The sequence below is a fragment of the Sprattus sprattus genome, assembly GCF_963457725.1.
Source record: "Sprattus sprattus genome assembly, chromosome: 19".
Taxonomy (NCBI): domain Eukaryota; kingdom Metazoa; phylum Chordata; class Actinopteri; order Clupeiformes; family Clupeidae; genus Sprattus; species Sprattus sprattus.
Window position 1 is genome coordinate 13817371 of NC_137917.1, and position 25457 is coordinate 13842827.

At 45.9% G+C, this 25457-nt stretch overlaps 2 protein-coding genes across 6 annotated transcripts in view; both read left to right on the forward strand.

The window, feature by feature from the left end:
* arid1aa (AT-rich interaction domain 1Aa) overlaps window positions 1–16575 on the forward strand; it is a gene marked incomplete at its 5' end in the record, with an annotated part of 30605 nt that extends 14030 nt beyond the window's left edge. For 3 of the 5 annotated variants that reach the window (XM_080858331.1, XM_080858332.1, XM_080858335.1), the window contains 16 exons: window positions 1578–1818; window positions 2840–2929; window positions 3204–3371; window positions 6607–6964; window positions 7150–7292; window positions 7668–7768; window positions 7979–8188; window positions 8451–8655; window positions 8911–9043; window positions 9420–9592; window positions 9898–10042; window positions 11852–11968; window positions 12139–12235; window positions 12462–13581; window positions 13917–14047; window positions 14233–16575. In XM_080858331.1, coding sequence (XP_080714457.1) covers window positions 1578–1818; window positions 2840–2929; window positions 3204–3371; window positions 6607–6964; window positions 7150–7292; window positions 7668–7768; window positions 7979–8188; window positions 8451–8655; window positions 8911–9043; window positions 9420–9592; window positions 9898–10042; window positions 11852–11968; window positions 12139–12235; window positions 12462–13581; window positions 13917–14047; window positions 14233–16158 — 5358 coding nt within the window. In that variant the 3' untranslated portion in view covers window positions 16159–16575. The remainder of the gene's footprint in view (window positions 1–1577; window positions 1819–2839; window positions 2930–3203; window positions 3372–6606; window positions 6965–7149; window positions 7293–7667; window positions 7769–7978; window positions 8189–8450; window positions 8656–8910; window positions 9044–9419; window positions 9593–9897; window positions 10043–11851; window positions 11969–12138; window positions 12236–12461; window positions 13582–13916; window positions 14048–14232) is intronic. The other 2 variants (XM_080858333.1, XM_080858334.1) reach the window with 1 other exon arrangement.
* A 3813-nt stretch (window positions 16576–20388) lies between these two features.
* Window positions 20389–22520, forward strand: pigv (phosphatidylinositol glycan anchor biosynthesis, class V; the record flags this gene model as incomplete). Its single annotated transcript, XM_080857536.1, has 3 exons — window positions 20389–20466; window positions 20776–21942; window positions 22106–22520. 3 exons carry the CDS (start codon window positions 20389–20391, stop codon window positions 22412–22414), a joined length of 1554 nt encoding a protein of 517 aa, XP_080713662.1. The 3' UTR covers window positions 22415–22520.
* Between the last annotated feature and the right edge of the window lie 2937 nt (window positions 22521–25457).

The following is a 25457-nucleotide window of genomic DNA, read 5'->3' on the forward strand; positions in this document are numbered from 1 at the left end:
ACCCTGTTGTCCATAGTGTGGTTTTATAGTAGAACTCTATGTGCAGTTACTGCTGAGGGGATAGGACGAGACTGAGCAGACAGTTCTTTTTTTATGTGCAGCGTGCTGAGCACCATCTGGCATTGCATTGATTAGTTGTCAATATTTATCTGTCAGTCTAGACTGTATTCTGTCCGGTTCCTCTGTATGCTCTGAATGGAACCTCTAGTGTGACTAGTACAGAGTCTATGCCAAGATCCCATAGATCCAGAAAAGCATCCTGACGCCGTAGCAGCACTGTATTCTGTACCAAACATGGAAGAGGAAGTAGATCACGTGAGCCTTGATCACATGTTTTGTTTCGATATTTGGTATCGCTCCATGACTTAAAGCAACTACGAACATGATACCAAAAAAAGGTACCAATTAAAAAACAATCTCAAAAGTCCTTATAATTGTACAAACACACCTGCCATTCCCTTTAGCGGTTTAGGCAATGTAGTATGTAGTTCTGTGGAAACAGAAATTCCTGCGAAAATGTCAGAAAAGCCTTCATAGCACGATATCACACCATTGTTGAGGATATCCTGGAGCAACCTCATACAGACCCTTCACTATTAGTAATCACTCTGCGATTTACTTTAACCGTTCAATTGAAGAACGTCAACATTTCTTAAAAAGCCAGAGCAGAGTGGCAGGAAACGATATTATAACGTTACGTTTGACAGTTTTCGAGTGACGAAAGGGAGCAAATGGAGCAAGGGAAATGTGCAAATTAACATGCAACGTCAAGACAGGTGAGTGCTTATTAATTTGCGCAAATTCCCTCTCACTCAACTTGGCTGCAGAGTGACCGTATTTGTTGCTTGGCAACTCTTGATGCCGGAAACTTAGGTTAGAACTATTTACGGAAAATGAATAAACCAAATGGAAATAAACTAAACAAGACACACTCTGGTTTCTCAAATTCAATTAGTCGGTAGTACAACTGTTGTATAAAAGCAATATGGTCGGTAAAGGTTAACCTCACAGCTGTGATGCGTGTGGCCGGTCATATGGCCTAATCCAGGCGTGATGATGTACTTTACCAACACGAGTGTGATATTGTTTAAAAAATGTGCTCATGCATTGATTAAAGCATTCAATGGGATCCATATCTGGAGCATCACCAGATCCCTCAGCACACTAGGATGTTGTGGACACAGTGAACACGGTGGAGGCAACCTATCTAGTATTTCAGCATCTGTTAGTGTGTCGTATTGAATCGTAAAGGTGTGTCACTTCCCATTTGTCCTTCCGCTATGCACTTTCTCATCGCTGCTTACTCGTATCTATAATAAGGCTGTGTTCCCCTTTTTAATCAACACTGAGGTATTCTCTCTATCCTCTATTGTGGTGATTTCCTTTCTCTCTCTTTCTTTATCTCTTTCTTTCTTTCTCTCTCTCCTTCTCTGCCCTTGTCACCCACTTAAGCTTGCTGTCTGAACCTGAAGTTCCTCTCGTACTGAGCAGGACATCATTGCAACAACACGTCACCTGTTTGATAAAACTGACTGCTCTTACACTGGTCTAATCCCAGCTCTCTCTCTTTCCTGCAGGATTTGTCGGGCTCCATTGATGACCTGCCCACGGGCGCAGAGAGCGCGCTCAGTCCCGGCGTGAGCACGTCGGGCGTGTCGAGCAGCCAGGGCGAACAGAGTAACCCGGCACAGTCCCCCTTCTCCCCCCACACCTCACCCCACCTGCCAGGCATCCGCGGGCCCTCTCCCTCTCCCGTTGGCTCGCCCGCCAGTACCAGCGCCTCCCGCTCTGGTCCGCTCTCCCCTGCCACAATGCCAGGTGAGACTGGGCATTATACACACACACACACACACACACCTCTAACATATGGCAGACTAGTGCACTTTGGTGCACCTCTCTGTCACTGAAGTGAGTTTTATTCTTGATGTGAGGTTGGTCGACTAACTGGGTGGTACTACTGCAATATGTGGAGCGTACACACACACACACACACACACGTACACACACACATACGGTCGTTACACACATACGCACGCTCACACACACACACACACATACGCACACTCACACACACATACGCACACTCACACACACACACACGCACGTACGCTCACACACTTACATACGCACGCACACACATACGCACACACACACACACACCCCCACACAATCACACACGTTGATTCTTTTCCTTCCTTTTCCTAACCCTAACCTAGAGTTGAACCTGAGTTTGTTTTCCCCCAAGGAGACTCTGGGACAAATCTCCCAGCCGCTGCTGTCTTACCATGTCTTATCTTGGCAATGAATTGTGTGGGCTGTTAGTGTACAACACCAAATAGAATCAAAACAGCAGTATGTCTGACAAGTGGCATTATTTCCACCAGCTAGGGGCATTTCTTGTCCAGTACTGTGTAATTATCTCAAGGTAGGAGTAACTATTAATTAATAGGGGAGTAACTATAGCTCTTGTCGCTGAATTGTTTCAGAATGGGAAACAGAAATACAGCTCTTGCCAATGCATTTTTCATTTGAAGAAGATGCATGTAAGTCTACTACACAGCGCTTTTTGCTATGCAGGTCAAATTATAAATAACTTCGGAGGCTGGTTGATACGGTATAGAAGATTCTTTGGCCAATTTGTAAAAGTAGTTAGTTTTGGCCTATGATTGGGTGAGATGACCTGATGTTATTGTGTTGTCTTATTTAAGCAATGAGCCGTGTGGACTGCTAGTGTGAGCAGTTTTACTGCAGTGGACTCCATAGACCAGTTGTAAAAGTGTTTAGGTTTGGCCTGGGCTAAGATTGGATGATCTGATGTTATGACGTTATTGCTGCACAGGGAACCAGATGCCCCCGCGCCCCCCCAGCGTGCAGTCAGATGGTATCCTGCACCCCTCCATAAACCAGTCGGGCATGGGCCAGGAGAGAGGTGAGTGTGCACCGCACCCCCCAGGAGTTTGTTCCCCCTGAGCAACTGTTTTGGGAGCATTGCTGCTGCTCAGAATCCATCGAAGAAGATTCCCTTTTTTCATTGTGTTCCTCAACATTGTGCCCAAAATACTATCCAGTATATTAAGCTTGTTATGCTTCAAAGGTCATTTTGGTGTACCAGTGAACAACAGGATTGTTGTATTGTTCTGTCTGTTTTTGACTTCTTGTCTGTCTTACTCTCATGTCTTCCCTTCCTCCCTCACTCCCTCCAGGCTTCATGCAGAGGAACCCTCAATTGCCCTACGGTTCGCCCCAATCAGGCTCCGCCTTATCGCCGCGCCAGTCCTCGGGGGCCCAGATGCATGCTGGGATGGGGCCCTATCAGCAGAATAACTCCATGGGGAACTACGGACCTCAGGGTGCCCAGTATGGCCCTCAAGGTAAGACCCAGAGCTTGACCTTTACAAACGCAGTACATCTATTTGTTGCCAAAATGAATCCAGTGGAAGACGATTGTGATTGAGGTTTTTGTGGTGAAAAATGTTGTGCACCGCAACTATATTTAAACTTTTTAATCTAATTCAGTTTTATTTTATATGGGGAATACAAATTTGGTCTGAGGTTCTCCCCAAATGACACCCAAGTTAAAACTTAATCGAGCTCTTTCAGAAATACTTGGCAAAGACCAAATTGACCTTTCTGTGTTGATGAAATGCTTTGAGGCTGAACGGGAAGCGCCAATTGAAGTTTGATGAGTGTCATATCCCCTAGCCATCCAGGCTAGGCACTATGTAGTTCTGTGGTTCGGGTCTGAAAACCCCACGTAAATGTAAGAAAAGCCTTCACAGCACCACATTGCCAACAGTATAGCCAGAAACTGCCAGTTAACATTTTGGATAGCTTTTATAAATGCTGTAAGTGCTGTTGGTGTTTGCAATGTTTTTACATGCGAATAGCTCACTAGTGCAGTGACCAAATCCGCGATGCTTCCTAAGACAAGTTGAGTTTACCTAATCGGGTGTTTAGCTTCTGGGCTAGCTGTATGGAATTTGTGTTGATCACATATATGACTCTTAATCATTTGGCTAGTTATGTTTAGCATTCTCTCTGTGGGGCCTCACTGTGTATTATATTTACCAGGTATCTGTGGCAGAGCCATAGTGAAAGATCATCTCTTAGAGATAAAGCTAGCATAGAATGGAGGAGAACTCATTGAATCCCTCATATCCAGTCTTTGATTTGAAGTAAATCTGAAGCTTTGTTTGGTGCTAATTACGCTAACAGCTGCCAAGACAAGACAACATGTGATGTTGCCTGCGAAGTGGTTCTGCTCTGATCTGGGTCTGTATGACCTCTTCTGAAGATGGCACCAGATTAAGCAGCTGGAGAGAGGGATGTGATTGTAGTTGATGCTTTGATGGATAATTATCATGGGCTTGTTATGGAATTATAAAATCTGGAAAAATGAGAAACCACTCATGACAACATTTTTGTTGTTCTAATCCTAAAGGGCAGGTTTTCTTTCCAAAATTCTGTCCGACTGTAAGCGGTTTGGGTGAAAACTAGAGATGCACCGATTGCAAAATTCTTGGCCGATACCGATTTCCGGTTTTTAAGGAGGTCTGACCTGCCAAAACCGGTTTTTCCGATACCGATTTTCTGAGAAATAATTATAATCATATAATAGACACCATATTTGTTTGGCGTGAGTACCCTTCTCCCAGACAACATTTTGCTTATATAATTGCAATTAAAACCACAACTAGTGGTAGGCTATATGCTATCATAACTCCCCTTTTCAAGAACACTGACATTCAGTCCAGTTTACAGGTCAATAACTAGGATAAAACTAAAATAAATACAAACAAAAGATAGAGTGCACTATTATGTACTGAAAATAAACTGGTTCTCAAAGTAAATTGCACATTTCAGGCCTTTGACCTCTCTAAATAAAAAAGTGCATCATAATATGGGATAAAAAAAAAAACATCAATACAAACAGGTAGCTTTAGGTTGTGATGAAAGTACTCCATCCCACTCCCAATGCAATCACTTAACCATCAATGGCAGGTTCTTCTTCACAAACAGAAGCATCTCTGCCTTCTCACCAGAAAGCCTGTTTCTTTTCTCATCTATGACATTACTAGCCAAGCTAAAAAAGCGCTCGCTGTCGACGCTTGTACATGGAGCAGAGAGGTAGGCTTGGGCAAGTGCAGGGTAGTGTGTTTTGTTTTCATGCCAGCGTTTTTTACATCCTAACGTTAACGTTACTCGACTACTCTCAGTAGAGTGACAGACGACAGACGAATGACAGACGTTAATTTGTGAAAATAGCGATCTTTTTCTAACAAACATATTCTACTCAACTGTAAGGAATATTATTCTGCATAATGATCGGCTAAATATCCCGATGTGTTTCACATTTTTTAATAGTTATTTGCGAAGATATCCATATATTTGTAAACGTCTTTTTCTGCACTGGCAGCCACATGTGTAGCATTCCATAATGGGACTAGTGGCAACGGGATTTCTGTTAGGGGAGTTGCCATGGTAATGGGTTGACTTGTTGTGGTTATTCTGAGCACGAGTGAAATACGCTTTTATTAAACGGAGAGCTACTTATCCAAAGAGATATTTTCTCAGTGTGAGTTCTTGAGAGAGCCCTAACACGGACGCTACACATGTCTTATTTTTGACTTGCAAGCATTACAAACAGCGTGTTTTGGGTCGTCCTGGCACACAGTCAAATAAGTCCAAATCAGCTACATGTTTTCTTCCCGAGTCTTGCTAGTTTTTAGCTGTTTTGCTCTGGGCGCCTTGAGCTGCTACGCACCGCGCATGCGGGTCAGTTTGATCGGCCGAAAACCGGAAATTACGACAGTGACCGGCCGGTCACCGATTGTGGCCGGTTGGATATAAAACCGGCTTTTTTAATCGGCGGCCGATTGATCGGTGCATCTCTAGTGAAAACCCAACTTTTTTATTTTCTGAGAAGCAGGAGGCCCTCCAGACAGAACCTCAGCCTTCCGGTCTGAGCGAGGGCCCACTAGATTGCACTGCTGCTATTTTTAGTCGGAGAAAAAAAGAGGGAGCTGACGTAGATTGGCTCACGTCAGCCTCCTTTGCCTTGCCATGCCGTGCCTGCAGCTGCGTCTGCCTGCCTTAGGAGAGCCGTAGCTAGCGCCAGCCTCTGCTTGTCTCCTCTCTTGCCCACCCACCTACCCAAGAGCCCGCCAAGAAAGGCCAGATAGGCACTTGCATCACCTTGTGACGCTGTAGCCTGTCACCGTCAGACGTGCGGATATCTGCAGCCAAGTAACTCTGACATTAGTGAGAAGGGAGAGACTACGCTCATTTACGTGGAGCTGATGGCTTGGCTTATTCTTTATAGAGCTGTGATGAACGTTTAGTACGATACTGACACGGTTTACATCCAGAATAAGTTATTTTGATGTGCCATTATGTTAAGGGAGGGTTTTCTTGAAGATGACCTGGATTTCACTGCTTTGTGAAGAGTCAATGTTTCAGAATGTATTTGATAGCGTTATCTGATCATGGTTCCTTTGTTTTGCCTTGTTGTGTTTACCACATTGTTGCGTCGGTGATGGAGGGGGGTTCAAATGTTGTGCATGGTTCTATGCTGTTCCAGCAACAGGTTTGTCCTGTTCTTCTTAGGTTACCCTCGGCAACCTGGATACAGTGGCATGCCCAATGCCAACTATGCTGGCCCTGGCATGCCCGGATCCATGAACCCCATGCCTGGTCAAGGAGGGGGTCCTGCCTATGCAGGCATGCCCCCTGGACGGATGCCACCAGGGCAGATGGGTGTCAGACCCCCCTATGGCCCTGGCATGGGCCCCGGCATGGGCCCCAACATGGGCCCCAACATGGCCAACATCCCCCCCCAGGTGGCAGGCGGAATGTGCCCACCCCCAGGCCTCAACCGGAAGCCACAGGATGCGGCGGCAGCAGCAGCAGCGGCAGCGGCTGCGGCCATGCAGCATGGTGCTGCCAACTCACAAATACACAACAGGTACCATACACATTCATAATATCAACCAACACTTGGTAATCTGTATTGGGTAGAAAGATGAAGATAAAAAGGAAATGTTATGAGTGGTGTAATCTCAGATAAGGTCGATCAGCCTGGTGTTGTGGATTATCTTGCGGTCCGAGAGCCTAAAGGTGGTGTGTTATGTTTCATGTCTACTCTCTCAGGTTGCCTGGGTACCCCAATATGTCGCCTGGCATGATGGGAAGTGGCCCTCCCTACGGCCCATCCATGAACAATATGCCCGGCATGATGAACACCCAGGGCCCCCCTTACCAAATGGGGGGCAACATGGCTAACAACAGCAGTGGTAAGATCTGCATTCGTAATTTGGGTCAGGCAGCAAAGCACAATTACCTATAGGGACATTCACAGTCTAGTCTTAAGCATGTCGGAATGACCCCAACTTTCTTGAGGTACACATATTTTGGATATGAAGCTAGAACTTTTATCTGCTTAAGTTCAGATGTTTGCCTTCAAAATCATATAGAGGTTTATTTTTTCTCTGCAAGACGCAATCTTCACTTTCCTGACCATGTTAGCCATCAGTGCCGTTTTTGCACAAAGTAAATATTGAATCTGAGGTTTCCTGAAGCTACAGGCAGTACGGTGGTGTCCTGCATAGAAACAGGTGCTCAGAAGAACTCTGCTGGACATTACCTAATTTCCCTCTGTCTGTCTGCAGGGACGGCCCCCAGCCCAGAGTTCCTCGATGGGAAAATAAACCAGGCGCAGAAGATGAACAACAAGGTGGAAGGAACCCCCAAGACGGAGACCAAATCCAAGGTTTGTTCTTTGATGTTAAGTAAACACAACCAGTGCTAGTCATACTATAGATATTAAACCATCTGTAGCAATGTACAAAATGAACTCTCTTAGTTAATCCACATGGTAGAGCTCCAATACAGGGCATCATGATGCCAATTAATCATGTTGTAAATGTACTTGGCGCTGAACTTGCTCTCTTCTCTCCTCATGACTTGCCCGTGGTCTTAGAAGTCCAACTCGTCCACGACGACCAATGAGAAGATCACGTGTCTGTATGAGATGGGCGCTGAGCCAGAGAGGAAGATGTGGGTGGACCGCTACCTGGGCTTCATCGAGGAGAAGGCCATGGGCATGAACAACCTGCCCGCCGTAGGCCGCAAGCCCCTCGACCTCTTCCGCCTCTACATCTCCGTCAAGGAGATCGGAGGACTCACGCAGGTTTGCGAAACTGTTCTAGCAGCTCCGTTCTCTTTGAAAGCTGATGCATCATTTATACAAGGACTGTAGGTGTCAAGAAGGTTTTAGATGTGTCAAGTGTTCAAGCACCGCTGGAGGTGTAAACAAAAAGTACATCCTCAATATCTTGAATTGCTGTAGAATTTCCCTCAATAGGTTATTCAGCTCTTGTAGTAAACGTCCTTTATCCCTGTCCTCACACCTCCTCCTCCCCCCCTTACACCATTTCTCTTCCCCGTCGCAGGTGAACAAGAACAAGAAGTGGCGCGAGCTGGCCACCAACCTGAACGTGGGCACGTCCAGCAGCGCGGCCAGCTCTCTGAAGAAACAGTATATCCAGTGTCTGTATGCCTTCGAGTGCAAGATCGAGCGTGGGGAGGACCCAGCGCCAGAGATCTTCAACACCGACAGCAAGAAGAACCAGGCAAAGGTCCAGCCACCCTCACCCGGTGAGTGATGCTTGCTTGCTTGCTGGAAAGGAGAAGGCTGATGGATGGTAGTCTTGAAGCTGTGTGCGGGTCTGTGTCAGTACCAGGCAAGCTTTGCTTGTTCTTTTACTTCCCAAATATGTATGTAAAACTAACACTATATAGCTGTGCAGGTAGTTTGGTGTATTTGGAATGGTGAGCAGTTTATACCTTGACTCTATAAACTGTGTGATTGTGTGCTTCTCTCCTAAATGTATGTTCTCCCTTGTGTTGCAGCTGGCTCGGGCTCCCTGCAGGGACCTCAGACCCCCCAGTCGACCAGCAGCTCCATGGCTGAGTCTGGAGACCTGAAGCCCCCTACCCCAGCCTCCACCCCCCACACCCAGATGCCACCCATGCCCCCGGGCAGGTGTGTCACTTGGACTTCTAGCTTAGAGGCGCAAACTCGTACAATGTGTGTTGTGATAGCTGAAAAAAAAACAACATTTGATTGATTATTATTGATTGATTTTGATTAAGACAACAGTGCGATGTCGGGTAATTTTCTCCTAAAATAAAGACTTGACATTAATCTGAGTAACTGAAAGGAGGAATGTGGTTGTTTTCTTTGCCAAAATGATGTGATTGTTAAACAACGTGATTAAATTTGACCATTTTCCTGGATGCAAGAGTACCATTTTCAGAATTTCACTAGGGAGCAGTGTAGTAGGCACAATGCCCTATTTGTCCTGTGTGTGTGTGTGAGGGGGTGTTCTGGGCGATGTCTTACCCCTGCTGTCTCGTAGGAGCAGTGTGAACCTTCAAGATCCATTCGCTGAAGGCAGTGACCCAGCCTTCTCCAGGAGGAACTCCTTGACCCCTAACTCAGGCTTCCAGCCTGGGATGGCCACTCCTGAGATGGCTGGCCGCATGGGGCCCTACGAACCCAACAAAGATCCCTTCGGCGGCATGCGCAAAGGTAATCATAACAACAACAGTAACGCACCACGAAATTCATCATGGGTAGAGACATTCCTCCTGAGTCCGAGGAGGGAACTTGATGCTCGTGGAGCTGTTGTTCTTAACCTCATGTGAAATAATTGCATAATCACCTACAGAGAACCATGTTTGTGAACATTTACGTACATATTTGTGTTGCTAAATTTATGATGAGTGCACAGTGCTAGAACTTTGTATAGAAAAAAATAATTGAATTGAATTGCCAGTTGCTGCTTTTCCCCAGAGAAGCGATTCCCTGATGCCAAGTTTGTGTTTTTCCTCCAGTGGGAGAGCAGTTTATTCCCTCTGGCCAGGGGCCCAACAGCAACATCGGGGAGTCCTACAATCGTGGCCCCGCGGGTCCTATGGGCAGCATGCCCCCTATGGGCCAGAGGCCGCAGTACCCCTACGGCCCGGGCTACGAGAGAAGGTAAGACCCCAACCTGCTCTCTGACTACAATGGCCAAATATGTCAGATTTGTCCTTTGTGTTTGCATGCATCCTCTAGCTCAGCACCTACATAAAAGTGCTACTAGCGCTTGGGTCATCGTCTTAATAGGCAGGGAACACACAGAGGAATTAAAATGGTTGTTTGTGTCTGAGATTCAACACAATCAGCTTTATTGATATGTAGGAAGGACAGGGTTATGACTAAGTGTTGTACAAACCGTAAAATCTGTTATGGGACAAAACTTACATAAACTGAAGGATCACTATCAAGTTTAAGGGCATTCATATTTTGCACAAAATGGCGTGGTGTTGGTAATCTGATAGATACAATTAATACATACAATTCAAATTATTTGTGTGTCGTTAATGTGGTACAGCTATGACAAGATTGTAGTGACCGTTTGAAAAACTATGATGATTCGGAGTTTTGTACTCTGATGAAAAATAGGCAGTTCTAGAGAATAAATGGACATGAACTAAATTGATATGGAACTGATGGCTTGAGAAGCCTCTTCTGTCAGATGTCATTGGATAGGAATGTCCAGTTTCATTCCGTTGCCAAGTGCAAAAATGTCCTGTGCTGTAAATACAGGTTAGTGTGAACTGATGGGCAGTTGGTAGAAATAAATAGGAGACACGCTTGCCAGGTGGGACCACAATAAAAAGGCGTTGGCATGTTTAACCACTTTGGATAGCCCCAGTTTGAAGGGGATGGCAGATCCAGGCCTTGAGAAATGGAACCATTAAAGAACAATTGTGAGCAAGTTAACGATCGTATCAGAAATCCTTTGGTGGTAATTGGAAAATGTCCCTCCTTGTAATGCTTGAGATGAAGATGGCAAATCAAGGGTCCACATTTTATTGCAGACAGGCTGTAAAGAAGGGGGGGGGGGGGATTAAATTGCCCATGTGCTAGTGGGAATAGCAGCCAGTGGTTCCCAATGTGATTACAGTGTTGATAGACCCATGTGTTGGTGCATTTCACAAACTTGCATACCTACATTTTGATTTGACATAAAATCGATTTACAAATGTAAACCGATTTACATTTGACCAACTGAGTTCACATCCAAGTGATTCGGATATTTTAAACCCCTTCATGAAATTTCGGCTTTAACCTGTGAATGCATCCATCAGCTGTGTTATGCGATTCAAAAATGGACACTCCTAAACATAGGGGGGAGCTGTTAACCGCTTTAGGTTCAAAACTTGAGGTTGTCAGGGCAACTTCAACGAAAACATGAACTCAACAAATGCAATTTGATACGGATAAACTCGTTTCCAGCCACCCTTAGTGGCGTTATACAAGGTGAATCGAGAGCTAATCCACCTTCTTCCAGCAAATACATTTCTTGTTCGATTTAGAATATTTTATCTGAATTCCAAGCGTTTCTACTCAGTATTTCCTATTTGAATGGTCAAGATTTGCTTTAATAAGTTTGATGGAGACCCAGCTATTCTGTTTGTCTAGCCCCTTCAATTCAAACCTCAGATCTACAGAAGGACTGGATTGGTCTAAGCAGTGTGCAAGCCGGGCTGAGTGAATCAAATGGCGGCCATGTTGTTAGCTCCAGTCCTTCAAACCATTCACATACAGAAATTATTCTTTTTAAAATGTTTTTTGAATGGATGCTGCAGACACATCAATTTAGAGAGATTTGTGTTTCTGAATGTTCTAGAAGAATTTTCACCATCCAGATGGGGTACTTAATGGACTTATTATGCATAAGAAACTGTTTAACCTGATGTGCTGACCCTGGTGTGTGTGTGTGTGTGTGTGGTTGCTCAGGCCTGAACCAGGAACCATGGGCCCAGAGGGCAGTATGGGTCCCCAGCCAAACATGATGCCTTCCAGCGCTGACACGGGGATGTACTCGCCAAACCGCTACCCTCCCCAGCAACAGCGGTACGTTGAGAGGCCGCTTTTCCTCCGAACCCTGTCACAACATTACATTTGAATACACTGATGAAACTGTATGAGGATGTCTTGTTTTCCTGTGGTATTGTAAGTCTAAGTGCTGTGAGCTGGTTGTGAAGGCTGATTCTAAGGTGGGTGGTTCTCTCTTGTCCTCTCAGGCACGATTCCTATGGAAATCAGTATCCTGGACAAGGGGCTCCCCCTGGTGGTCCTTACCCCAATCAGCAGCCAGGAATGTACCCTCAGCAACACCCGGTGAGTTGCTGTTTTACATTATATTCCAATTGGAAATGGTGTAAAATTGATATGATGGGATACTATATGCGGTGCAATAGTAAGTTTATAGACATACTTAGTTGCAGACTTAATTTAAGGCCATGTATGGGCAATAGGCTTGCTGGGTTGTTGCATTTGAGACTCGTATATCAACATTACCTGGTTGTAGTAAGTATGTTGGTGTGTTACTCCTTTCCTTATGTAGAACTACAAGCGACCTGTAGAAGGCGGTTATCCCCCAGCAAAGCGCCACGAGGGGGAGATATACAGTGGCCCCTTCACTGCTGAACAACAGCAACAGCGCGAGCAAGCTCAGCGGGAGCAAGCTCAGCAGCAGCAGCGGCAGCAGCAACAGCAGCAGCAACAACAGCAGCAGCAACAGCAACAGCAACAACAGCAACAGCAACAGCAACAACAGCAACAGCAGCAGCAGCAGCAGCAACAACAACAACAACAGCAGCAGCAGCAGCAGCAGCAGCAACAACAACAACAGCAGCAGCAGCAACAACAACAGAGACAGCAGCAGCAGCAGCAGCAGCAGCAGCAACAGGAGCAGCAGTCCTCTGCCCCTCATACTGCAGCCTCCAGCGGCCCAGGTGCTGCCCAGCAGGAGATGTTCAACCAGTTCAGCGGAGGCTACACAGGTCCCGAGCGACGCCCAGCAGGCCCCGGGCCCCAGGGCCAATTCCCTTACCCGTTTGGCCGTGAACGCATGCAGCCTGGCTCGGGCCACAGCTCCCAAGGCTCCATGCCCTCGCAGATGATGGGCAGCCCCATGCAGTCAGGCCCCGAGGGTCCCCAGTCGGGCATGTGGCAGGGTCGCGGCGAGATGGGTTTTTCCAACTACCCCAACCGGCAGGGGCCGCCGGGGGGTCCCCAGCAAGGTCCCGGTTTCCACCCTGGCATGAACCGCTCGGAGGAAATGATGTCGTCTGAGCAGCGCATGAATCACGAGGGCCCGTGGCCGAACCAGATGGGCCCCAGGCAGCCCCCCTACGGCCCCGGTGGATCAGGTCCGCCTTTGAGCCGGGCCTTGCAGTCCAACTACCAGTCTCCACAGTCCATGCAGAACCACATTCCACAGGTGTCCAGCCCCACCCCCATGCCTCGGCCCATGGAGAGCCGGACGTCACCCAGCAAGTCACCCTACATGCAGGGGGGCATCAAAATGCACAAGGCGGGAGCGCCCGTGCCGGCTTCGCACATCGTGCAGCAGTCCATGCAGTCACCCCTCATGAGGCGGGACATGCCTTTCCCCCCGGGCTCCATCGAGGCCTCTCAGCCTGTGCTGAAACCACGCCGGAGGCTCACCGTGAAGGACATCGGTAAGCGCTGACACATTTCAAAATCTAAGAATGTGGTGTGTACTTCATAAAGTTGTCACATGGAATTGAACTGGAACTTGTGTTGTCCATAGTGTTCCTTTTATAGTTGACCTTTTAGTAAAACATAAAAAAAAAAAAAAATTTAGGCTTTGAGTTGAATATTGAAGATTGAACTGTTTTCGTTCATATTCCCTCATTTGTAATATGTATATTAGCACTTGTGCTCAAGCGCAGCAATCTTAAGTGTTATACAATTGGAAGCCTTGCTGTTCGTATCAAACATTTCTGTTGGTCCAGTTCAATTGAGTTTGACATGGTTTCCGCTTCCTTCACAGGTACACCAGAGGCATGGAGAATAATGATGTCACTGAAATCAGGTCTGCTGGCTGAGAGTACATGGGCCTTAGACACCATCAACATCTTGCTGTATGATGACAACAGTATTACCACTTTTAACCTCTGCCAGGTGAGCTGTATTCCTTGCCATTACATACCAGTAAGCAGTCATACTGCCACATATTAATGGCCATGAGTGTGTGGCTCCCTTTAGCCTTACCATGCTCCAATGACTGCTGACAGAAGATGACATACTTTATGTGTATGGCCTAAGTGAAATGGACAAATTGTTGACAAAATTATTTTATTACACAGCTTCCTGGTTTCCTGGAGCTGATCGTGGAGTATTTCCGGCGCTGCCTGATTGAGATCTTCGGCATTCTGAGGGAGTACGAGGTGGGTCACCCAGGGCAGCGGACGCTGCTGGACCCCAACGCACTCAACAATGAGGAGAACGGTCTGGAGGGTGAAGACAACCTGCCCGAGGACATGGAGGAGGGAGGAGAAGACACAGACGAGGATGAGGAGGAAGACGAGCAGCCAGCCGTGACAGACACGCCTCAGGTCAAGCAGGAGGAGAAGGAGAGGGCGGTAGATGAAGAAGATGAGGTTGGCAAGAGGGAGGAGAGCAAGGGAAAAGAGAACGCGGGAACCTCTTCCAAGGAAGGGTCTGCCTCAACTGAGGCGCCATCATCCTCTGAACCTGCCACTCCCCAGGAGAAGCCCAAGCAGGCCAGCAAATTCGACAAGCTTCCCCTGAAGGTAGTGCGCAAGAAAGACCCATTTGTGGTGGACTGCTCGGCACGACTGGGCCGGGTGACTGAATTCGACAGTGGACTAGTCCACTGGAGTGTGGGCGGGGGTGATTTCACAGAGCACATCCAGACCCACTTCGAGAGCCGGCCTGCAGCCCCAGTCCAGACCTTGAGCAGGAGGCGAACTGGCGTGAAAGACAAGGACAGGGACTGTTCGACTGCCTCCACCTCCAGAGAAGAAAAGAGCACAGAGGAGGAGGAGGGGGGGAAGCCTTCACAATCGTCGTCATCGTCCTCTTCCACAACAAAGACAACAGCGGCAACAAGCAGCACTTCAGAGGCTAGGAAAGACCCCGCCTCTTCCGCTGACAACTCCGCCGAGGTATCGTCACAGCAGAAAGAGGCGGCAGAGAGGATACCCAGCGCTGTAGACAGCATGGGGAGTGGGGGCGTTCTGACCGAGCCCATCATCCCCCAGCGCGTGACGACTATCCTAGAGGACGAGCCCCACAGCAAGGACGATTCTCCGCTGGGCACGCTGGCCGACTGGCAGGACTCTCTGGCGCGCCGCTGTGTCTGCGTCTCCAACATCGTGCGTAGTCTCTCCTTCGTGCCCAGCAACGACTTGGAAATGTCCAAGCACCCGGGCCTGCTGCTGCTGCTGGGCCGCCTGGTGCTGCTGCATCACTGGCACCCCGAGCGCAAGCAGGCGCCGCTCACCTACGAGAAGGAGGAGGAGGCCGACGAGAGCATGGGCAACGATGTCGACGAGTGGTGGTGGGACTGCCTGGAGCTGCTGCGCGAGAACTGCCTAGTGACGCTGGCCAACATCTCGGGCCAGCTGGACCTGTCCATCTACCCAGAGAGCATCTGCCTGCCGCTGCTCGATGGCCTGCTCCACTGGGCTGTGTGCCCGTCGGCCGAGGCCCAGGACCCCTTCCCCACGCTGGGTGCCAACGCGGCGCTGTCGCCGCAAAGACTGGTCCTGGAGACGCTCAGCAAGCTGAGCATCCAGGACAACAACGTGGACCTGATCCTGGCCACGCCGCCATACAACCGGCTGGAGAAGCTCTACGGCAACCTGGTGCGGCTGGTGGGTGAGCGCAAGGTGCCCGTGTGCCGTGAGATGGCGGTGGTGCTGCTGGCCAACCTGGCGCAGGGTGACAGCATGGCGGCGCGGGCCATTGCCGTGCAGAAGGCCAGTGTGGGAAACCTGCTGGGCTTCCTGGAGGATAGCCTGGCTGCCACACAGTTCCAGCAAAGCCAGGGCTCACTAATACACATGCAGGCCCACTTCGAGCCCACAAGCGTGGACATGATGCGGAGGGCAGCCCGTGCCCTGCACGCCCTGGCCAAGGTGGAGGAGAACCACTCGGAGTTCACGCTGTACGAGTCGCGGCTGTTGGACCTGTCTGTGTCGCCGCTCATGAACTCGGTGGTGTCCAACGTCATCTGTGATGTACTGTTTCTGATCGGCCAGTCATGACAGCCGGGGGGAGCGGTGGCTCCACCTCCTCCTCCTGGTTCGTCACGCCCCACCCTTCCATACACTTTGCCCTTTTCCTGATCCTACCCCTAAGCCCCAACCCCGCCTCCCCTTCTCCTCCCATGGTGCACTGGTGCTGTGTAAAAAAACAGGAGCAAGGGGAATGAAAAATTGGGGAATATACTTTTATTTTGTCCTTCCATTTTTCCTTTGCTTACCTTTTTTTAATTTATGCAAATCTTCAGATCCTTCAGTCCCTTCCTTTACCGACCTTAGATTCCATGTCTCATTTTGCTGCGTCTCAACGAAAGAGATGATGTCATAACGTAGCTGTGGATCATGAACTGCTGTGGTAACTGACACAGACTGAACTGTTTGACGCCAACTAAGACGACACAGCCCACTGGTTTATCTGTTGCTGCCCAAGGGGGTTTTGGGGGCTGGGTGGGAATACTCTTATTGTTATTTTTTAATAAAAAATAAAATAAATAAACTTAATAAATAGTTGACAGAACACAAAACCACAAAAACCAACAAACTACAAAAACTGTAACCAAAGTTGCTGTCTCGTTTACAGTGAGTTTGGGAAAGGGGGTGTGAACTTGGCCCTGCCTTTCTGGGGAGGGGGAAAGGGGCACAAAAAGTCCAACCTCTGGTTCATATTTGGAGTCCAAGCAGACTGTGAGAGATGCAGCAGTGATGTGTCGTCTCTGAAATGGGCTGCTCCTCTTGCGCCACCACCACGTCCTTCTCATCGGGCAAGAGCAGACGTCAGAGAGGGGAGGCCCGGGCAGTAGATTGTAGTATATATTTTTTTCTTTTTTTTTGGTTTCTTTTTTTTTTGTACAGTGCTTATTACAGCTGTACCCTTTCTGTAACACTGTTTCACATTGAGATAATGATGACATGATGATGATGATGATGGTGATGATTACTCGATGATAGTTTTTAAAAGGTGGGGAAAAAATGAGAAGTTTTTAACGGTGAAGAGAAGAAAGAAGCTTCAGAAAGGCTTTCTCCCCAAAGGATCGAGAACCTACAACACCCTTACCTCCTCTTTAAAACAAAAAAAAAACAAAAAAAACCCTTGATTGTATGAATCGACCCTTATGAAAAGAAATCACCTCTTAGGACTGGTTTTGAACTTAAGATGCAGCGTAGGCTGTGGTGTAAATAAGATGTTGTACATTACACTTTCTCTCTCTCTCTCTTCCTGCTCCCCTTCTCTCTTTCTTTCTCTCTCTATCTCTCTCTCGCTCTTTGTCACATTCTTATGCTACTTCTCACTGTTTTTATCTATGAAGAATGGACATCCACACCTGAGTTGGGTTCATTGCATCAGAAGCTCTGTAGGGATGTTAACAGACCCCTCCTCCGGCCACTCACTACTGCTCCTTCTTAGAACAGCAGACACAGCTGAAATATTTTAATTTCATCTTGTGGTACAACAAAATAAACTCTAGATGAAGAAACACAGAAATTTGAGATTTTTTTTCTCTCTCTCGCGCTCTCTCTCTCTCGCGCTCTCTCTCTCTATCTCGATCTCCAGTGATATGGATTCTGCATATTTGTATTTCAGACTATGTAGCTAAAAACTTAATGTAAATTCCTCTTTTTTCCCCTTTTTGGCTCAATGAATATCATTTATTCAGTATGAAATCTTTATACTATATGTTCCATGTGGTCAGAATAAATGTACATTAAATCTTCGTAAGATGTTTGTGATTGTTTTATTCTTTTTGTTTGCTTCCTTTCAAACTCATATCTGCCAAGTGGCTTAATACAGAGTGAAGTACTCTTACAATACATTCCATGAACTACAGTGCCTGACAAAAGTCTTGTCACCTATCCAAGTTGTAGGCACAACAGATGATAACTTGACTTGTAGTTGATCAATTGGAATCAGAAATGGCTTCTATGAAAGGCGAAGGCCTTTAGATTATGCTTATTATACCAACATAAAGTTGTGTATCATTAATTGAGTTTTATCATGTAATAAGGACAGACAGGTCAGATTGTGTTTGGACAAAAGTCTCGTCGCATACACAAAAATATTTTTTTTAATTTTTAATTTTACTTTAACACAAAAATGCTACAATAACATCAGAGCATAAAGTCATGGTGCCTTGGAAAAAAAAAAAATAATATTGTGTATGACTCCCATGAGCTTGGAGGACTGCATCCATATGTCTCGGCAATTACTCAAATAACTAATTGATGAAGTATGGAATGGCAAAGAAAGCAGTCTTGCAGGACTGGTTTCATCTTCCAAGCCTCCTCCTTCATCCTACTTCAGACATGCTCAATAATGTTCTTGTCTGGTGATGGGCTGGCCAATCCCGGAGCACCTTGACTTTCTTTGGTTTCAGGAACTTTGATGTGGAGGCTGAAGTATGAGAAGGAGCGTCATCCCGCTGAAGAATTTACATTCTCTTGTGGTTTGGGATGTAATAGGCAGCAATAATCTCTTGATACTTCAGGCTGTTGATGTTGCCATCCACTCTGCACACCCATACTGGTTGTAACCCCAAACCATTTTTTTGCCAAAACGATAGACAGTGGAGTGTCAGAAGGTTGATTTTTTTCCTGATGAATGATCCATTAAACTGCATTACGATCGCTACGAATACTGCAGAAGACCTGTTGGAACCCGCATGGACCCAAGATCCACCCAGAAAACAGTCAAGTTTGGTGGAGGAAAAATCATGGTTTGTATGGGGGTGTGCAAAAGATCTGCAGAGAGGATGGCAACATCAGCAGCCTGAAATATCAAGGGATTCTTGATGGCGATTACATTCCAAACCACAGGAGACGGCAAATTCTTCAGCAGGATGGCGCTTCTCATATTTCGGCCTCCACATCAAAGTGGATGCAGTATGGATGCAGTCCTCCAAGCTCATCTGAGTCATATATGATATTGTTTTTTTCCCCCAGGGCACCATGACTTTATGCTCTGATGCTATTGTAGCATTCTTGTGTTATCAAAGTAAAATTCAAAATTCAAAAAAATATTTTTGTGTATTCGACAAGACTTTTGTCCAAACCCAATCTGACCTGTCTGTCCTTATTACATGATAAAACTCAAATAATGATACACAACTTTATATTGGTATAATAAGCATAATCTAGAGGCATTTGCCTTTCATATGAGCCATTTCTGATTCCAATTGATCAACTACAAGTCAAGTTATTATCTGTTGTTCCTACAACTTGGATAAGTGACATGACTTTTGTCAGGCATTGTATTACCTCTCATATTTCATTGATGATCTAAAGTATTTTCTTGCCATACTTTTTGAAATCCTCTAACACACTTTGGCATTTGAGGCATTTTGAAAGTGCTAGGTGTACATAGTTAATCATGGTTCGTGCTGAAGTTGGGGAGAATTACAGAAAAGTAGGTGACATCTCACACCCTGGGTAAGGATGAGATGCCCACACAGCCTGCATCAGGCAGTTGTCACTCAAACAGAGAAGCAGTTTATTTATTTTTTACACTACACAGAAGTGGCGTTGATACACAAGAGTGCATTTAATGGGCTGATTTTGTTGCTGAGGTCAAGGACTCAAAACATTTAGAAGGGATTTACAGGAAAAGCTCAATTGAAAGTGAGGTCATATTGATGAGGTCATCCAATGATCGAGGCCAGTCTATTAGGACATGCTGACCACTCAGCCAACTCTGCTATCTATGTTGGGCCCAAAGAGCTACGTGCCAGTAACGAAAGTAAATGTTACTTTAGACTTTAAAGAGCAAACATTTTTTAGTCCGTTAGCTGGTGCTTGGAATGAAGAATATAGTAGGTATAACTAAAACGTAAGGCAACAACTTACTTGGAGAAAAAACATCCAAAAGACTTTTATTTTGGTCTTCCCTGAATAGTTGACCCGGAAGAGTTTTGCAATGGCATGATGCGGTTTCTGGTGGTCTTGGTTCTTACGGTGAATGGCTGTGGTCACAACAAACACGATAGGCGCGAATTCGAGTTTGACACAGGGTACTTATGATGTTAATGGAAATATTACTCTTGACAAAGTCACGAAATAATTGTCTGGCCACTATAGCGCTGTAAAAGTTAAACAGGAAGTGTAACGAATATGCTTCATCGTAAGGGTAAGTTTGGCTGGAGTAGCTAGATGTAAGTTTTTTTCAGGGGATTTTGACACTGTGTGGACCGCATTTTGTCAGGATATGTGGGACGCATTGACACCCACCGGAATGAGTCTGAGATGCAGCACATGACTATGGACGTGCGGTCTGTTTTGCGATTCGCTGTCATAACCAGACTGCTATCTCTTCTGCTGCAGGTAAGCGTAACTAAGATTGTACAATTGAGAAGAAGCTGTTATAAATCTGGATCAATCAAATGAAGGGTTGAATTGTTATTTGTTGTATCACACCTATACAAAGTGCCCAACTTGTCGTTTACCCAGAAGTGACACTGTTTTAGTAATTGTTCAAACCAAGCAGCGCATCTCGTGAATATGCTTATATGTATCGTTAGAAGAGCACGCCATCTTGTGGCGTCTTCTGGATCTGTAGCGATTTGGTTTTTGCACCATTTTGAAATTATCTGTTACAAATTCACAGCATTTTTTTCACAATTCTTTGTCCAGGCATTGCTGAATTGTGCCATTCCAGATCATGAAGCCGATGCTTTCAGTCCCCCTCCAGCAGAGAATCCTCTCCTTCTGAATCCGATCACTGAGGTGTTGTTGGGTGGCCTTGGCCGCTGGGATGCCCAACACTTCCTCTTCATTGCGGAGCGTGGCTATGTGTTTGAGCACAACTTTGCGTTTTTCCCCCTTCTCCCAGTGGTCCTGCGATCTGTGGCTGCAGGTTTGCTTTGGCCCCTCAGTCCCTGGCTGACGTTGCACGGGAGGCTGTTGCTGGCCGTGGCCCTGGTCAACAGTGCACTATTTGTCCTGAGCGCGGTCGCTCTATATGGCCTTGGTTGCTTGGTCCTCCAAGACCGTCGTCTGAGTCTGCTTTCTGCGCTTCTCTACTGCCTGACGCCTGCGAATGTCTTTCTCATGGCAGGGTATTCTGAAAGCCTCTTTGCTGCACTCACGTTTGGCGGCCTCTGGCTTCTGGAGCGGGGGGCGACCGCTAAGGCGTGCCTTGTGCTTGGACTGGCCACTGGTGCGCGGGCGAATGGCTTGGTGAATGCTGGTTACCTGCTGTACCTGCCCTTGCAGAGGGCAGTGTGTCAGGCCAGAAAGCTCAGCAGGGATCCTGGAGACAAGTGGTGTTGCCTGCACTATGCATGGATTGCCATTCGTTTTATGGCCACTGCTGCTGTTGGTGTTTCTGTCATCAGCTTGCCTTTTGGTGTCTTTCAGTACTATGGATATAAAACGTTTTGTGAGCAGTCATCAACCCAGGGATCAATATCCCCTAGTCTGCTGACCCTTGCCCAGCAGAAAGGCTACAGAGTTCCCGATGCAGCCTCTCCTATGCCCCCCTGGTGCTTAAAACCCCTGCCTCTTCTGTACTCATACATTCAGGACGCCTACTGGGATGTAGGATTCCTGAGATATTTCCAGTTGAAGCAGATCCCCAATTTCCTGTTAGCCCTACCAGTGACCACCCTGGGGCTGCTGGCTCCCTATGTGTACTTCAGGTCTGACCCAGAGTATTGCCTGTGGCTTGGCCTCTTCAACAGACATGCAAAAGAGAAAGAAGAGAAGCCACCCTCTGGATTCTACAGCAGGAAGGTTTTTGTCTATGTTGTCCATGCCACCGTGTTGCTGCTCTCCGGCTTATTTTGTATGCATGTACAGGTAAGAAGGTTCATTATCACTTTGACCTCCTTCGCAAGACATGTAATCAGGCTAGCATAATTGATTCACGTAATGTAAGCGTTAAAATCAAATCTGAAAGGAGTTCAACTTGTCACTTTAATCTCATGTTATGAACTGACTACTAAGATCACTTTTCCCGCAGGTTCTGACTCGTTTCCTTGGATCCTCGTCTCCTGTGATCTACTGGATTAGCGCTCATTTACTTGTATCACAAGAACCCTTGCTGGTGGAGGACCACACTCCAGCTTGTGTAATAGAGAAGAAAGAACGGAAACCTAATCATATTTCCCTCTTTGGTATGGCGTGGACAAGACTGGATCATAACCCCATTACAGAGTTATTGAATCAGTGGGGAGAATGCTCATTCCGAACCCATTGCATTTTGGGATATTTCCTGTCCTATTGGGTGGTTGGCCTTGCTTTACACTGTAACTTTTTACCATGGACCTGACAGTGCTGTCATTGGACAGGTGTATGGCCTACCTATTGAACATTGTGTGTATTTCAATAAATAAATGCTTAAAAAAACGGTGACAAGACGGGTATGAGAGAACACAACCAGGATCTTTATGTTCTGCTGTAAGCCTAATGTTTACTTGTGTAGCCTATGTATGAATCGTAGGCCTACACGATTTATTATTGTTGGCTACTGTATCTTTAAACACTGGGTGTCATTTTTGTCATTCTTTTCTTCTCAGGCATTAAAATGAGGCGGGAGAAACCTTACCCTTTCGTTGCTATCCAGTGTTTTCACCAAAAACTTACTTTATCTGTTGTGAAACCTGTCGTATTAGACCACAAGCCATCTCACAGACAATCCGGTCGCCTAATGGTTCGGTCCTGTTGAAATACATCATATCCTCACCTCCGCGCCCTAGAATGTGATCTTCGCCAGTCTGATTCTGCCTTTAGAACGTATTTTTACAGTGTGTTGCCATGGCACCAAAGTGTAATTTGCATTTTGAAAACGTGACATGAGCTTAGGCAAAACTGTTTTGTGGCTGGTGTAATATTTTGTATGACAGGTCAAATATCTTTGAACTTTACTTTGAAGCCTTGGTGAAACTTTACTATTTACTAGTGAAGCACGTAAAGGCTAGACCAGACATCGCTGTCATGATTCATTATTTAGCTAACGTGAAGAGATGTATGCAGTGATGATACAACCGATGTTTACATAGTGCAACATAGAGTATTCTACCACATTTCTGTCGTGATGGACCACAGCGAATCATCTTTCTCACGGCACCATTGTATTGATAAGTATCCCGATAACTCTGGGCAGCCAAATAGTTTCTATACCACCCGTCTATGCGAAAAGGTAAGTTAAAAAATAGCCTACAATTTCTTAAGATAATGCGAAAAAAACAAAACCATAATCGCTAGAGTATCTATTCACATGTCTGACATTAGGCCTACTGAAATGTATGCTATAGAGGTTGGGCAGGACACTAGTTGCGTGAAAATATGTCCCTTAGCTTATTCTCAAAAAGGCATAGCCTAATTATGTTAGGAATTTGATTCAAACATCAAACAATTCACGCATAGAGTTCAGAAATTCAGTGTATGACCTTATATTTGAAGCTAGTGTGGGGTAGCCTATTTGTGGGCAAGCCTATTCTTCCCTTGCTTTCCATAAAGGCACATACCAGATAAGCTAATAAATATAAACTTATTTTCAGCTTGCCCAGCCAAAGGGAGGCTTTGATCTCACCGACCCCAATGGCTACAAATTAAGCACTTCCTACAACTGTCTACATGATCCGAGCCTGAAAACCTACTTGTACCGTGAAGATATTCATAAGCGTCTGCTGGAGAATGGATTAATTACTAAAGATGACAAAGTAAGCACACCTATCTATATGTCCAGAGTGGTTTAATTCACATTTATTATGACAAATTGTTATGACTTAATGCAATGTATTTTATTTGTCAGGTCACATGCAGTTTCAAAGAGTTCAACACATACAAGAATTACCTTACAGAAGTACAGCTGGACCTGGACCATAGGTTTAAGATGGAGCAGGTTCTTCTGTGGAGAGAATTTAGACACTAGTGTATTAAGTTGACCTAGTTCATATAAATGTATACATCACTCAATAGACAAAACTATGTACATACATTCATATATATCAGCCTGAGGATTTTCCAACAATTTGCCCTCCTTTACATGGTGTCAGAGAGAGCTGGTGCGCAAGATACTCATTCTTCAGGAGGAGGGAAAAGTCTCTCCAGACATGTCTGTGTCTGACTTCATTGAATGGTTGGTCTTCCATGGCCAGGATAACTTGCAAGAAGACATGGGCAGGTGAGGCTGAAAAGTTTTTATCTGTAGCCATAACAACACCAGAAACAAAGCATTTACCCTCAGTAATTTGACATGCTTGTAGGCCTGGACCGAGGAAGCCACAGAGTTGCAGAAGTAATGTTTTGAAGCTGCCAAAAGTGAATACACAAAACAAGTCTCTTAAAAAGTCTCACTGCAATGACACCGTAAGTAACGCGTCTGGTCAGGTATTAGGTTTTCAGGAAGCTCTTGCTCTAAAGAAAGTAGGCATTAAAGAGTGGAAGTACAAATGATTAATTCAGGAAGGAGTAAAGTAGGACAATGAGGGGCACTTCATTTGTTGCTGTTGTATGTGATTCAAGATAGGCCACTCTGCTTTGAGGTGGTTGTAAAAAAATGGAATGAAAATGTAAAGGATATATTTACTTGTGTAAAACTCGCCAGCGACACATGCTGAAGGAGGTGGCAGAGGATGCGCAGAGAGAGCTGAGGCTAGAACAGCGCTGGAAGAAGGATCGGCACGAACGAGAACAGCGGGGGCTGTCCTCACAAGTACTTTCAGCTTTCAGTATAGCTTTCAGTATACTAAAGCGTTTCTAGCACCCTTTTCTTCCTAATGTTCTTAGTCCACATTCAAAAATACACGTCCATGAAACCAGTCACAGCTCTGGCCAATCACCCGTAAAGGGATGAGAAAACTCTGTTTTTTACTGACTCCAGTCCCAGATGGACCTTTAATTACTGACACTACATGGTTGTGTCATTAACTAACTAGGCTTTTGTTAGAATTGGCTGTGAATACTCACTCAATTTTACAGAGAAAGAAATGCCATGAGCCAAAGCTAGCTGTACAAGGCAATGGGCAGAGTGGTTACTTAACCAACATTGGAAATGCACTTTTCAAGGAAAGAAAGGGTAAGGCACAGAATAATCCAGAGGTTAAATTTTAAAATTATTCATATATTTCCAACAATTACTCACTCTAATTAATGCACAATATGTTTTCTTTTATCAAGCAGTGAGCCAGGATAACTTAATGAGGAGGCCAACTCTTAAAAAACTGGCCCCCTTGCCATTCGTAAAGAAGGTGAATCCTATGTAAAACTATGCCAGATGATGTAAGATGGACTCATATTCACAATGTTGTCCATGCAATTCTCAAACTAACGTGTATTTTTTAAATTGTATTTAGGCTGTGTACCCTAAA